General features: G+C 39.0%; 1 protein-coding gene across 3 annotated transcripts in view; it reads left to right on the plus strand.

The window, feature by feature from the left end:
• The window catches only part of oxsr1b (oxidative stress responsive kinase 1b), a 38,076-nt gene extending 27,547 nt beyond the window's left edge, over nucleotides 1–10,529 (plus strand). For 2 of the 3 annotated variants that reach the window (XM_046877746.1, XM_046833373.1), the window contains exons 6-18: nucleotides 272–381; nucleotides 969–1,070; nucleotides 1,579–1,712; nucleotides 1,828–1,876; nucleotides 2,579–2,644; nucleotides 2,810–2,932; nucleotides 6,393–6,428; nucleotides 6,557–6,691; nucleotides 6,841–6,911; nucleotides 7,360–7,412; nucleotides 8,034–8,102; nucleotides 8,751–8,815; nucleotides 8,898–10,529. In XM_046877746.1, the coding sequence (XP_046733702.1) occupies nucleotides 272–381; nucleotides 969–1,070; nucleotides 1,579–1,712; nucleotides 1,828–1,876; nucleotides 2,579–2,644; nucleotides 2,810–2,932; nucleotides 6,393–6,428; nucleotides 6,557–6,691; nucleotides 6,841–6,911; nucleotides 7,360–7,412; nucleotides 8,034–8,102; nucleotides 8,751–8,815; nucleotides 8,898–8,972 (1,088 nt within the window). In that variant the 3' untranslated portion in view covers nucleotides 8,973–10,529. The remainder of the gene's footprint in view (nucleotides 1–271; nucleotides 382–968; nucleotides 1,071–1,578; nucleotides 1,713–1,827; nucleotides 1,877–2,578; nucleotides 2,645–2,809; nucleotides 2,933–6,392; nucleotides 6,429–6,556; nucleotides 6,692–6,840; nucleotides 6,912–7,359; nucleotides 7,413–8,033; nucleotides 8,103–8,750; nucleotides 8,816–8,897) is intronic. The other variant, XM_046833372.1, reaches the window with a different exon arrangement.
• Nucleotides 10,530–13,044: the final 2,515 nt, after the last annotated feature.

A 13,044-nucleotide genomic window follows, 5' to 3' on the forward strand; every position in this document is an offset into this window, starting at 1 on the left:
TTGCGAGAAAAAAAATCTGAATTAGGAGAAATAAATTCAGAATTGTGAGATCTAAAGTCACAATTACGCAAACTTTTTTTTTTTCATGTGGCGGAAACAGGCTTCTAGATCCTCAATTTCTTTCCCCCCTGTAGCCAAAACACAAACTCTTGTTTATATACATCATGTCGCAAACATGTTTTGATCTATGTCTAACTCGATGATCTGGAGCTGATCTGTTATGACTGTGGCTGTTTTCCACACTCTTGTTGCCTTCTGAATGTCTGTGCAGATTTCGGCGTGAGTGCCTTCCTATCCACTGGCGGCGACATCACCAGGAACAAAGTGCGCAAGACGTTTGTCGGGACGCCGTGCTGGATGGCTCCTGAGGTCATGGAGCAGGTAAAACGTAAAAAAATTAACAAACAAAAAAATACCACATTCATACAAAAATAAAACTACGTGCCATTGTGTTTTGTTGTAAATCAGTCAAAAGTTTGAGCTTTAATGTAAACTGTTTTTTGTTTCATTTTTTATTTTTTTTTAAATCCCATATTTTCGATCATCAAAAGATTTCAGAAGATTTGGCTCTAGATTATGAACCGTGCTTTCCAAACTGTGAAAACACCTGGTCCTCTATGGTTTTTGAGACCCTTTTGTTTTCATGCAACAAACAAGGCCAAAGGCAAAAATACCACAATAATTGTACAGTGAAGAAATTTCTCCAAGAATGTCCGAATGTGACATTTCTGGCTGTAACAGAAGAACTTTAAGACTGTAAGATGGAGAACAGGAGAGATGACATTATCAGGCCGCCTCACCCCCACAGTCAAACATGGAAGTGCAATAGTTTGGGGTTGTTTTGGAGCAGGAAAGTTTTAAGACTTATTCCGAGTAAAAGAACCCAACATGGCAACCATTCTATACTTCAGCACCATGCAATTGTCTATGTATTTTTTGTGTTATAATGTTCTAATCTTTGTGTGCAGGTGAAGGGTTATGACTTTAAAGCAGATATTTGGAGTTTTGGGATCACAGCCATTGAACTGGCCACCGGAGCTGCTCCTTATCACAAATACCCTCCTATGAAAGTAAGTGATGGCAACACGTGACCCCGTGCATCTTATTTATTGTGCCGCATCTGAGCTCAGTTATGCAGACGACGGTCGATAGCTTTTCGGTTTTAGTCTGTCAGTTTCTCTGTGATCACGCTGCTCTTTCCGTTCCATTGACTCCCATTCAGTGGACGGTCAAAGCTTCGCAGTCCAAAGGTTTGTTGAACTGTGAATTCGTGTCACACGGAAGCCATGTGATCAGTGAAAGACCGTGACCTTGTTGAGAAATACAGGATGGAGGAAGCACCGATTGAACCATGAGATTTTACGAGTCTTTAAAAAAAAAAAAGGCTAGTAGGCTTTATTGTCACTCCATTTCGAAACGTTTTCTCCAAGAACAAGGTGCTACAACAGGTAGAAACCAGGTTTAACCGCCATGAGCCTCGGATGCAGCTGTCACTATTGTCATCTCTCTTCTAGACCATGAATCGGCACCTCGGGCCAATCAGTGCACCGTGTTTAAGTGTTGTGGCGTGTTTTGCAGGTATTGATGCTGACCCTGCAGAACGATCCTCCCTCCCTGGAGACTGGAATCGCAGATAAAGAAACGGTCAAGAAATACGGCAAATCCTTCAGGAAGATGATCTCGCTGTGTTTGCAGAAGGACCCCGAGAAAAGGTGAGGAATGTTCTCATGACTTGTTCAGGTATCAATGGGTTTGGCTTTTATCCAGCAAAACTTGATGTGTGTGGTTTTTTTGTTGTTGTTTTCTTCTTTCACTTATTTCATTCAGGCCAACATCATTGGAGCTCTTAAAACACAAGTTCTTCCAGAAAGCGAAGGTAAAAACCACTGCGGAATGCAGAAACTTTTCCACATTGATAAATTGTTTAAGTGGCTGCTTGTTTTTTTTTTTAACTACAAGAACTTTTTTTAATAGCAGTTTAAAGAATTGCAGGAATGTTTTTTTTTTTTTTGCTGTATGCACTACCGCTGCAGGCCAGCAGGGGTCAGCAACACATTCTTTTTCTTCATTGATGGATGGATAGATGAGCAGCCACTTCTCACTGATAGATAGATAGATAGATAGATAGATAGATAGATAGATAGATAGATAGATAGATAGATAGATAGATAGATAGATAGATAGATAGATAGATAGATTTTTTTTTTAATTTTCTTTTTTACATTTTCTTACTTTATTTTTATTTCTTTGGCTGCTTAATTATTTATAAAGTATCAAACAGCAAAAAAAGTAAGATTAAAACACATTTTTAGAAGTATTTAATGTTCTTTGGTCAGCACATCGTTCTAATGTGGTTTTATTTTATTTTATTTTTTTATATAATTCTGCTTTAGTTCAAATTTTATTTTTACCCACTCAATCTATAGAAATTCAGGGCTGATTACAAAACCTGGTGCTGTTCAGGAACTTTTAGGTCATGTGTGTTGTACTTTTTATTCCAACCCTGATCAAAGTTGGTTTTGTGTTTTTTCACTGTTTTTTTTTGTTTTGTTTTTTTTTTGTTTTTTTTTTGCTCCAGAATAATGAATTTCTACAGGAGAAGTTACTGCAGAGAGCACCCACAATATCAGAACGTTCAAAAAAGGTGAGAATAAAATAGAATTAACAGAGAGGTCTTCACAGGAGGTGAACATGGAGAATGAAAGTAAGGGTCTCGTGTGTGTGTGTGTGTGTGTGTGTGTGTGTGTGTGTGTGTGTGTGTGTGTGTGTGTGTGCGTGTGTGTGCGTGTGTGTGTGTGCGCGCATGCAGGTAAGGCGGGTTCCTGGCTCCAGCGGCAGACTGCATAAAACAGAAGATGGAGAATGGGAATGGAGTGATGACGAGTTGGATGAGGAGAGTGAAGAAGGCAAGGCTGCTGTTGCTGCTTTACGGGTAAAGATCAAGAAAAAAACACATGATATTAATCTCTCTCTCTCTCTCTCTCTCTCTCTCTCTCTCTCTCTCTCTCTCTCTCTCTCTCTCTCACACTTTCTTCCCATGGTCCTTGCACTTGTCCATGTCTCCAAACACATTATCTTGCATAGTATCACAGTCCATGTCCGTCCTCTGTGTGTGCATGTGTTCGTATGTTGTGATCTTTGTTTTGTCTTTGACACCGAAGGAGCAGCCGCCCAAGTCGGTTAGCGCGCCACGCCGACAAGTTCGCTTCTCGCAGCCTTTGGAAGTTTCTCCAGATAGGGTTTGGGCTTTTCTCCAGCAAATACACATGGCTCCATTAACAAGGAAACCCTCCCTACTAGCAAAACCAAGCCGTATTCAAATAACAAATGGGAACGTGGGAGAAACGCAGGGCCGATCCGTGTAAGATTTAGTACAGCGCTGTGTTCACATGAAGAACTTCCCTGAGGTCTGTCTCACCATTAATATCACCTATCACTTCTAATGCTCTTAATATCACAGTAAGGGTCTTCAGCCCACATGTACAACATAAGAAGGACATTTACTGTTCTAATAATCTCCCACTCCTCTGGGAAGGCTTGCATTAGATTTTGGGGTGTGGCTGTAGGAATTCAGCTACATGAGATCAAACACTTGCAGGTTGAGGAGGTCTGGGGTATTTCAGTTCATCCTAAAGCTGTTCGGTGGGGTTGAGGTCAAGACTCTGTGCAGGATGTTCGAGGTCTTTAACCTCGGCAGCACAGAAGCAACTGTAGTGAAGGGACAACTGTGAAGAGAGCAAAAATATTTGAGACATTAGTGTGCCTCCAACTTTAGAACATATGAGCATGATGATCAGGTGTCCACAAACTTATGGCTGTGTAGTGCACACCGGGTTCGTCACTACACCATGAATTCTGATGAGAAGCAAAATAATAATTATAAACTAGAAGAAATAGAAATAGGAGAAATCAAAAAAATTAAATATATATTTTATTTTATAATTAATTATTAGATATTTTACTAATAAATGTCATTATTTCAGCATAAAACTCCAGAAAAACTATTACCTATACGTTTTTTGGTCTATCAGCAAATCAGCAAATAATATTTATAATCAGCAAAAGTAATTAGTTAGGTGGCAAACGCGATTCTGCGATAAACCCGGGGGCGCCAGATTGAAACCGTGGTAAATCACGGGCAGATTTAGAACACTTAAAGATTCGGCCGTACTAAATCATTTGTGCAAATGCATTTTTGGAGATCTGAGAAATTTTGAGAGTCAGAGAGAGTACAATGAAAAATAAATATATATATATATTTATAATGCAGAAAACTACAGTGAATAGTTTGGGAGGTTGTATTTCCTGGAAGCCATTTGTATCGCTTTGTGTGTGTACATGTGTGTTCACAACTCACCTTTAAAATCAATGACTGCTTCTAACTGTTTATCGAGTGAATAATCAGCGCTCAGGGTGAAGCACTAACACACCGTGGTTGCGGCTGAACACACACTTTTGTTACCGAAACCGTGAAAAAATAAACACTGATATCCAGTGACAATATAACAGATGTATATGAATGTGAATGTGAGGGGACATGATTCAGAGATACAGTGTGGTCTTTTGCATAAAGGTGAGTTTTTTTTATATGCACCAACAAATCTCGATGCTTTATGCAAATGTATGTTTATTATTCGTGACACCAAACTCGACATGGCGCATGGAGACAAAATAATCGAGTTAATGTTTTAAAGTAATTATGTAAATGATGCAAGTCATCAGGACACCAAACGAAACTTTTGCTGTTTCCACACGGACGGTTTTAATTGCCGGATGTGTGCATCATGGCAGTTTTTGGTGCCTCAGTAAAACCATTGTTATTGATTTAAAGACTATTTTCCGGTGGAGTTTATGAAATGTTTTATATCTTAGTAAAGGAAGGATGTTGTGAATAAATGCGTGTTCTGTGAAGGTTTTAATTTCGCCTCTTTTATATTAATTTATTTAGATTTTAAATAGAAATGGCCAAACAGAAATGCGTGGCGAAGTAATCGTGAATGAATTTGTGTACAGCCCTTATACGTGTGTGTGTGTGTGTGTGTGTGTGTGTGTGTGTGTGTGTGTGTGTGTGTGTGTGTGTGTGTGTGTGTGTGTGTGTGTGTGTGTGTGTGTGTGTGTATATGTGTGTGTATATGTGTGTGTATGTGTGTGTGTATGTGTGTGTGTATGTATGTAAATATTTAAAAATAAAATTACTTATACCCTTGCAATCCCTCGCCACGCCCCTGTCTTGCAGCTATTTAGCCCCTCCTGTTGTGTTTCCCTGGTTGCATAAAACGTCAAATTCATGTCCTAAATTAAAATATTTTATTTATTTTTTTATTAATTCATTTAATTAATGTTTTAGTTTCCGTTTTGATTATAATTTCCTTGCGTCCATGAAATTTTTATACAAATTATAAAAAAATTATAATTTCTTTAAATAATTCATTTATGGTAAGATGAATGTTTTTAACAGATGTTGCATATGAAATGCAGAACTTAAAAAAAAATTAAAAAATAAATAAAAATCCATGATTGTATAATTTTAATAATGCAGTTTATAGACTCATGAACACCGAAATGAACTAAACAATGCATAATGTTTATTATATACACAAATATATGTCTGTGTACATTTGAAATATATATATATTTTTTCTCGTCCTGTTTTACTCAGGTGTAATTTAGGGTAAAGCTGTTGATAGCATTCTAGACCGAATCAAATCAATATTTCTATTAATATCTGACAATTTTATTGAGAAGGCTTATGAATAGCATAAACCTTCTCAATAAAATTGTCAGATATTAATAGAAATATTGATTTGATTCGGTCTAGAATGCTATTTCTAGCCATTAATAACAGCCATCGCTCATTAGTAGTTTTTGTTTCGAATGAGAAATTGCTGAAATGAGCGAGTTGTTGACATCGTTCACGTGTAGCTTCCTCGTGCACCAGAAATAATTCAGGTGCGACATTTGATAACGTTGAAGTGTAAATTGACCTTCCTGTGCAGAGTCCCGCAATAAATCAGTTCATAAAAGAAGTAATATAATTGATAGTAAATAAGGCAGTCCGATAACATTCACTCCGATTGTGTTCACACCTGAACCTGGTCTCAGTATTGTTTTTGAAAGTAGTGCATATAAGCAGGTTTGTTTTCTTTCTCTTAAAAACCCAATAAGTCATTCGATATACATCGATGTACATTTTACAAACGTAACAAAAGTGTGTGTATGAGTGTGTGTGTGTGACGCATAAACAAGGCAGCGCTTGGTAACCCTTCCTTCTACACTACTGCTGTTGAAATCAGATCAAGGGGGCTAAATCAATTAATATTATTATTAATATTTAAAATATTGATTTTTCCCCAAAAAACCTTTGACGATTTTTCTCTCTTTTTTTCTTATAGTCACCAAGAGTGAAGGAGGGCTCGCAGAACTCTGAGGTAAGGATTCAGCTTTAATTTTGCGAAATGTAGTTGAGTAAAAAGATATTTGTCTTTTGAAATGTAGTGAAGTGAAAATAAGTTTACTTGAGTAAAGTACATTTATTGCGATTTATTGTGTCTATTAGCAGCTTTTCCAGCCGGCGGAGCCCTTTGGCAGTCACCTCCAGACGGGTGTTCCTGCCCAACCCGATTTACCTCAGCCTGGTGGGCAAGCCGTGCCACCCTTACAGTGCCCGCCTGCTTCTGCTAACCCTGCCCAGGTACACACTTTTAACGTGATGTACTTTACAGCATTATGTCCAGTACAGAATTGAGTTACGGACATTGTGTGTAGTGCATAATTTGTATGGTAGTTTGGCCGATGCACAAAAAAGCCACTCCTGGAATGCTCACACAATTTGACCCTCAGGTCCCTGTTCCTGCCCCTGCCTCTGCCAGTGATGCCTCCAAGTCACCCATCAGCCTGGTGTTGAGGTTAAGGTATGTTTGTCTGTTTTGACACACATTTTTTCCAGCATGTGTGCTGTGAGATGTGTGGATTGAATCTCGCACACTGCATTCACATTCCAGTCATTAAACCTGTCCAGGAGCTTCAAAATGATGCTGGTGCTGTTCTTCAACAAATCATTCAGTCCACATTCTGACACAAGTGTAAAGATGAGTCATTGTAGTTGGTTGACATGTTGAGGGCATTGCTATATGCTGTTTTGGGCTGAAGGCACATTGATTTGGTGCATTTGTGAATTGGGTTTGGGTTTGTATGCACATTGGGTTGGGTTGTAAGCACATTGGGTTTGGTTATATACAAATTGGGTGGTGCGTTTTGTTGTATGCAAATTGGGTTGGGTTGTGGCACATTGGGTTGGTTTTGGAAGCACATTGTGCATTATACTTAAACACATCACAGGATTTTTCTTCTGTTTTACAGAAACCTGAAGAAGGAGCTCAACGACATTCGATTTGAGTTTATGCCTGGACGAGGTAATATCTCTCTCTCTCTCTCTCTCTCTCTCTCTCTCTCTCTCTCTCTCTCTCTCTCTCTCTCTCTCTCTCTCTCTCTCTCTCTCTCTATATATATATATATATATATATATATATATATATATATATATATATATATATATATATATATACACACACTTATTGCATTTCTTTTCCTTTTACATTAGAGCAATGAAGAACTGTTTCACACAATGTTTTTTTAGCTATATCACTCACACACATCATACTTTAGTTTTTATGACATCTACTTTTTTTGATCTCATGTGGTGCTTAATTGGTTAAACACCTGCACTGTATCATATAGCATGAGCTCGTCTGGCATATATTTTAATCCCCAGTGAAAAGGCTTTAAGGAGGACACATGAAAATCAGACCAAAAAATGTATTCTAAAAGGTGCAGTTGTTCAGGTTTAGTACCTTCTAAAGCACGCAGTTTCACCAACTGATGAGGGACTGTTAAATAAAGCAGGCAAGACAGTAATAACAGCTGAAGATCTTCCTTCATGTTGAATTTTTAGCTCCATGTTCACTGTTTTAAGTCGCTGAAGTAAGCGACTCATCTCTCATCTCGTTCTGAATCCCTCACTGTGTTTTCTGTAGACACGGCAGACGGCGTGTCCCAGGAGCTGGTGTCTGCAGGCCTGGTAGATGGTCGGGATTTAGTTATAGGTAAGTAACCGTATTATTACTTAGCCTTGTTGACGAAAGAATGCTTTAAAAATACACTGTATGAAAACAAAAATTGGTGGACACCTGAACATAAGATTGGTATGTGCTTTTTGGACATTCCACATTTGCTGCTATCAGAACCTCCACTCTTATGGGAAGTTGTTCCACTAGATTTTGTTCTCAATAAGCTTGGTGTTAGTAACGTCAGCTACTGATGCAGGTGACGTGAAGAGGCCTGGGGTGCAGTCAGCATAAAAGATTCATCCCATTCATCAAACGTGTTTAATAGGGTTTGAGCTCTGTAGCTTTAGATCTTCCACTCCAACCCTTGTAAAGCAAATCTTCCTGGAGCTGGTTTTGGGTTCTTCTAGTTTAAGTGAAGCGGCATATGGCTGGAAAAGTCAGGTGTCCTAATACTTTTGTCTAAGTGGGGTTTTTTTTGTCTGCTGAAATATGATTGGCTACCCGGTTTTGTGATGTAATAAAACTTGCCTTTTTTAGTTCGTAAAGAAAAAATGAATGAAAAAGCTTGCAAAAATTTAAACTAGTCATTAAATCATGGAGGTGTTTTCAAAAATGTTTAAATCTAATACGAATATTCGCGGACTAATTCACTGATGAATATTAATCCTTTTTTTTCTTTTGCAGTTGCTGCTAATTTGCAGAAGATAGTTGACGAGCCTCAAACCAACAAAAACGTCACTTTTAAACTGGTGAGTTCGAAACAGACCGTTGATTCTTACGGAAACGAGCAGAGCGTAAAGCGAGCGATACTAACCTCATTTGTCTCGGCAGGCGTCCGGCATCGAAGGCTCGGAGATTCCTGATGATATCAAACTAATGGGATTCGCTCAGCTCAGTATCAGTTAAAGTTTGACTCCACGCAGGGACCATGACTTGCCTAAAAATGTGAAAAACGCGCAACAAAAAAAAAAAAAAGAAAGAAAACCCAACACCACACCCATAGAATGACACCCGAAACCCCACCCCACCCCCAACCCCCCCTCACCCCACACCGTTTGAGATACCACTTCTGCCAAAGAAAACCGTGTCGTGTCGTGAGCCCATAGGATTTAACCAGAAGACCTCCCAGCTCTAGGAGGCACTGGAGTGAGATCAGAATCGATAGGAAACAGTCAACTAACGTTTACAGTGTACATGTAGAAGGTTGTTTAGTTGTTGGTTTTTTTTTTGTTGTTGTTGTTTTTTCAAACCACACATTCATTTTTCCATTTTTGTTCTTTTTTTTTTCTTTCTGTAATTTATACGTCCCCGAACATTTGCACAATCTGAACTAACGCCCTAAAATGTTGATTCATGTAACAATGCCTTATAGTGAAGAGCTACTGAATGCATGTTCTCAATGATTTTTTTCTTCTTCTTCATGATGAAATATTCTAGCCAAATCTTTATTTTTATTTAGATTTTTTTTTATACACATGTAGTTCTTTATGGTTTCTGGTTTGAAGGAAACAGCTAGCACACTTTAACTGAACTGAGTGCCCTACTCGAGCACACACTTTTAGCCTTATCATGACCAGATGTATCTGCGAATCTGCTCTCGGAATGTTCTCGCGATGTTCTCGGGCACTTGTTTTTTTTGCATTTTTTTTTTGCATTCTTAGCTGCTGTACAGAATTCCTAGTTTCTATTGCAATGCGTGGCGTGGAGGCGAGTGGGTGCACACAGAAGACACACTTCTTTCTAATCAGGGGTCGACAAATCATGTTTATTCCCTAGCTCACCACTCCAGTGTGCTGTTAGTTACCCGGAACCAGAGGCTACAGCGGTTCAATCGGCATTCGATGAGGAGTCAGGGGCAGGGAGTCTGGAAGGGGGAGTCTGAAAAGGGGAAGGCACAAAGGAGTTGTCTTGGAATGAGGAATCAGGGAGAATGAAGTCAGGAAACGGGGAGTCAGGAAGAAGTCGTCGGCCAAGGGGGAGTCTGGAAAGCAGAAGGCAGTGAGAAGTCGTCTGGAAAGCAGAAGACAGTGAGAAGGAGTCTGGAAACCAGACGGCAGGGAGGAGGAGTCTGGAAACCAGACGGCAGGGAGGAGGAGTCTGGAAACCAGACGGCAGGGAGGAGGAGTCTGGAAACCAGACGGCAGGGAGGAGGAGTCTGGAAAGCAGACGGCAGGGAGGAGGAGTCTGGAAAGCAGACGGCAGGGAGGAGGAGTCTGGAAAGCAGACGGCAGGGAGGAGGAGTCTGGAAAGCAGTTTATTAGACTAGCATCTGCTTGTCTGATTTGTCCACCTCTGTTCATGAAGTTATTAAATTTATTAGTCACTGGAATGATTTCTCACACTCGTCTCTTTCACTCTCTCATTCTCTCTCTTATTACCCCCCCCACACAAACACACACACTATATTACACAATTACACGTCTCTGATTCATCAATTACTGCATTAAAAAATTTACATTTGGATTTCTACGATGAAACGATGCTCTTCTTGGATGGAAAACAAAACGTGTTTTCTGGTGTTATCAGTGTCTTTTTTTTTTTTTTTTTTTTTTTATATAAACAGTACTTGATTTGAATCTTCTCTCACCTGTAAATAGCGTCATGAATTGGTTTTACATTGGTTGTTTTACTCATTGCCTTCCTCCCGCCCTCCTCCCGTCTTTACTGAGCACTGATCTGGGGCACAACACCAGGCTGCCAAAGCACACCAAACTCTCCACCTCTTCAGTTCACGCCCACTAAATTCTAAAGCCCATCACGTTTCCTTTCCATGTGGAGGAGGTCTATCTGATTCATTCCCTCTTACAAAACCCCCCTAAACTGAATGTATGGCATAGTGGAGCACCTCGGTGGCAGAACACTTAAAACTCCTCAGCTTGCTTTATCACGTAAAGATCAAAAAGCCCGAGCTCGCTTTTTTTTTTCTTTTTCTTTTTATTTCTTTCTATGCATACGAGTCTCGCGTTTGTGTCATCTGTGTCCAGCGGCTGCTTTAATCCCCTCCTGAAAATCTCAAATGAAATAGTGTTCACTATAACGAATGGTAAGATGCCTTCGATCAGCCTTTAAGAACGCAGAGGCTCAGGTGGTTCACATGGAAGCGAACTTTTCGTACGCTTTTATGAAAATAGGAACGTTTCTCAGTATGAAGCAGCTTTTACATACGAGCATCCGTGCATCATTTTTGGGCATAAATCCAGTATTTCTGTGTATTTCCTTTCATTTTTTTTATATATATAAATAGACCTGAGTTTTCCTAGTAATCCTTCGACAAGTATAATTCACTCTCGATCACTCCAGGCACTTAAAAATGTTAGATATAATCGAATAAATCAAGTGTTATTTTGAATTATTGACTATGTAGAGTCCAGTACCCTTGTATTCTGTTATGAATTCCATAAAATCATCCAAAAAGTTATAAAAAAAAAAAATTCATTGTGCCATTCACCAGCATTAATAAAAAGATATTGAGTCGAAACCGATCAACGACGTCGCCCCCTATTATTTTTCGCTGTAAACCTCGATGGATCCCTCGTCGCGTCTTTTCATCTGCGGAAATGTATTATAGCAATGCTGTAGTGTTTGGACAGACGCCCTTCACACTCAACTGATTTCAGGCAATAACGTGCAACTGTACGATATTTCTGTTTTTTTTGGTTATTTTTTTTGCATAAATTTTTTTTTTTTGCTCCTTTCGCAACTCTTGTTTTTTTTTTTTCGACTTGGATGCATGTTTCTCTAATTATTTTAAAGAAAAAAAATCAATAAAGAATGAACATAGTAGTTATTTTGACTGTGTGTGTGTTGGGGAGGGGGGTGTTGATGAAAATTAATTAAAGGTTGATGAATTGATTTGGGTGTGGATTTGAATGCAATTATCAATCTTTTAATAAATACTGACAACTGAAAGCAAAACATTATGACCACCTGCCTAATATTGTGTTGGTCCTCTTTTTGATGCTAAATCAGATTTGACAAATCGAGCATAAACAGCATGAACTTCTTCAGCCGTTTGCGCTACAGGAGCTCGTCTGTTGGATCGGACCACACGGATCATACTTCGTTCCCCAAATGCATCAATGATCCTCGGCCGCCTGTGACCCTGCCGCCGGTTCACCTCTGTTTCTTCCTTGGAGCACTTTTGATAGATACTGAGCACTGCAGACCAGAAACATCCTATTTTGGAGATGCTCTGACCCAGTCGTCAAAATTGCTTAAAACCTTACGCTCACCCACTTTTCCTGTTTCGAACACGCCAACTTTGAGGACAAAATGTTCACTTGCTGCCTAATAAATCTCACCCACTAACAGGTGCCATGATAATGAGATAATCACGGAACGTTCTGGTAAAAATGTCTATAGATAGTATAGTATCACAGTAGCATAGAAAACATTTCCACACTAAAGTCATTTTCATTTTGTCGTTGTTGCTGTTGATCAGTCAGAGAAATCTGACTGTTTCATATAAATGAAATGATCTGATATAGTTATATACACACTCCATTAGCCAGTCCATGGTGTACAGAAGACTGGAGACCCCTGCTCCAGAGGATCAAGCTAAAAACAAAAACCATTTACAGTGATGGCTGAACATTTTTTTAGGGTTATGTATTGTAACCGGTTGTATTCAGATCCCATGGATTATTATGGAACTTTGGATAAAGCCATGGTTCCCTTAAAAGGTAAAACAGGAAACTTCATACCATGGAAGAATGTAGAAAATTGTTATTCTCCATTTATTTATTTATTAATTTTAGATTAGATTCAACTTTATTGTCAGAGTGCAAACTAAAAGTACAGGACCGATGAACTGCAGTAAACAACTAACCAGAAGTGCAAATAGCAAATCTGATATAAATATACAAGATATTATGGGAATGCAAATGTGCTATATATATATGTAACAATAATACAGATGAGGTGCAAATGTAAAAATAAACAGAATGGTTTTATTTGACCGTAACAGTGCAAAAAAGGC

Source organism: Silurus meridionalis, chromosome 21 (genome assembly GCF_014805685.1).
Source record: "Silurus meridionalis isolate SWU-2019-XX chromosome 21, ASM1480568v1, whole genome shotgun sequence".
NCBI lineage: Eukaryota > Metazoa > Chordata > Actinopteri > Siluriformes > Siluridae > Silurus > Silurus meridionalis.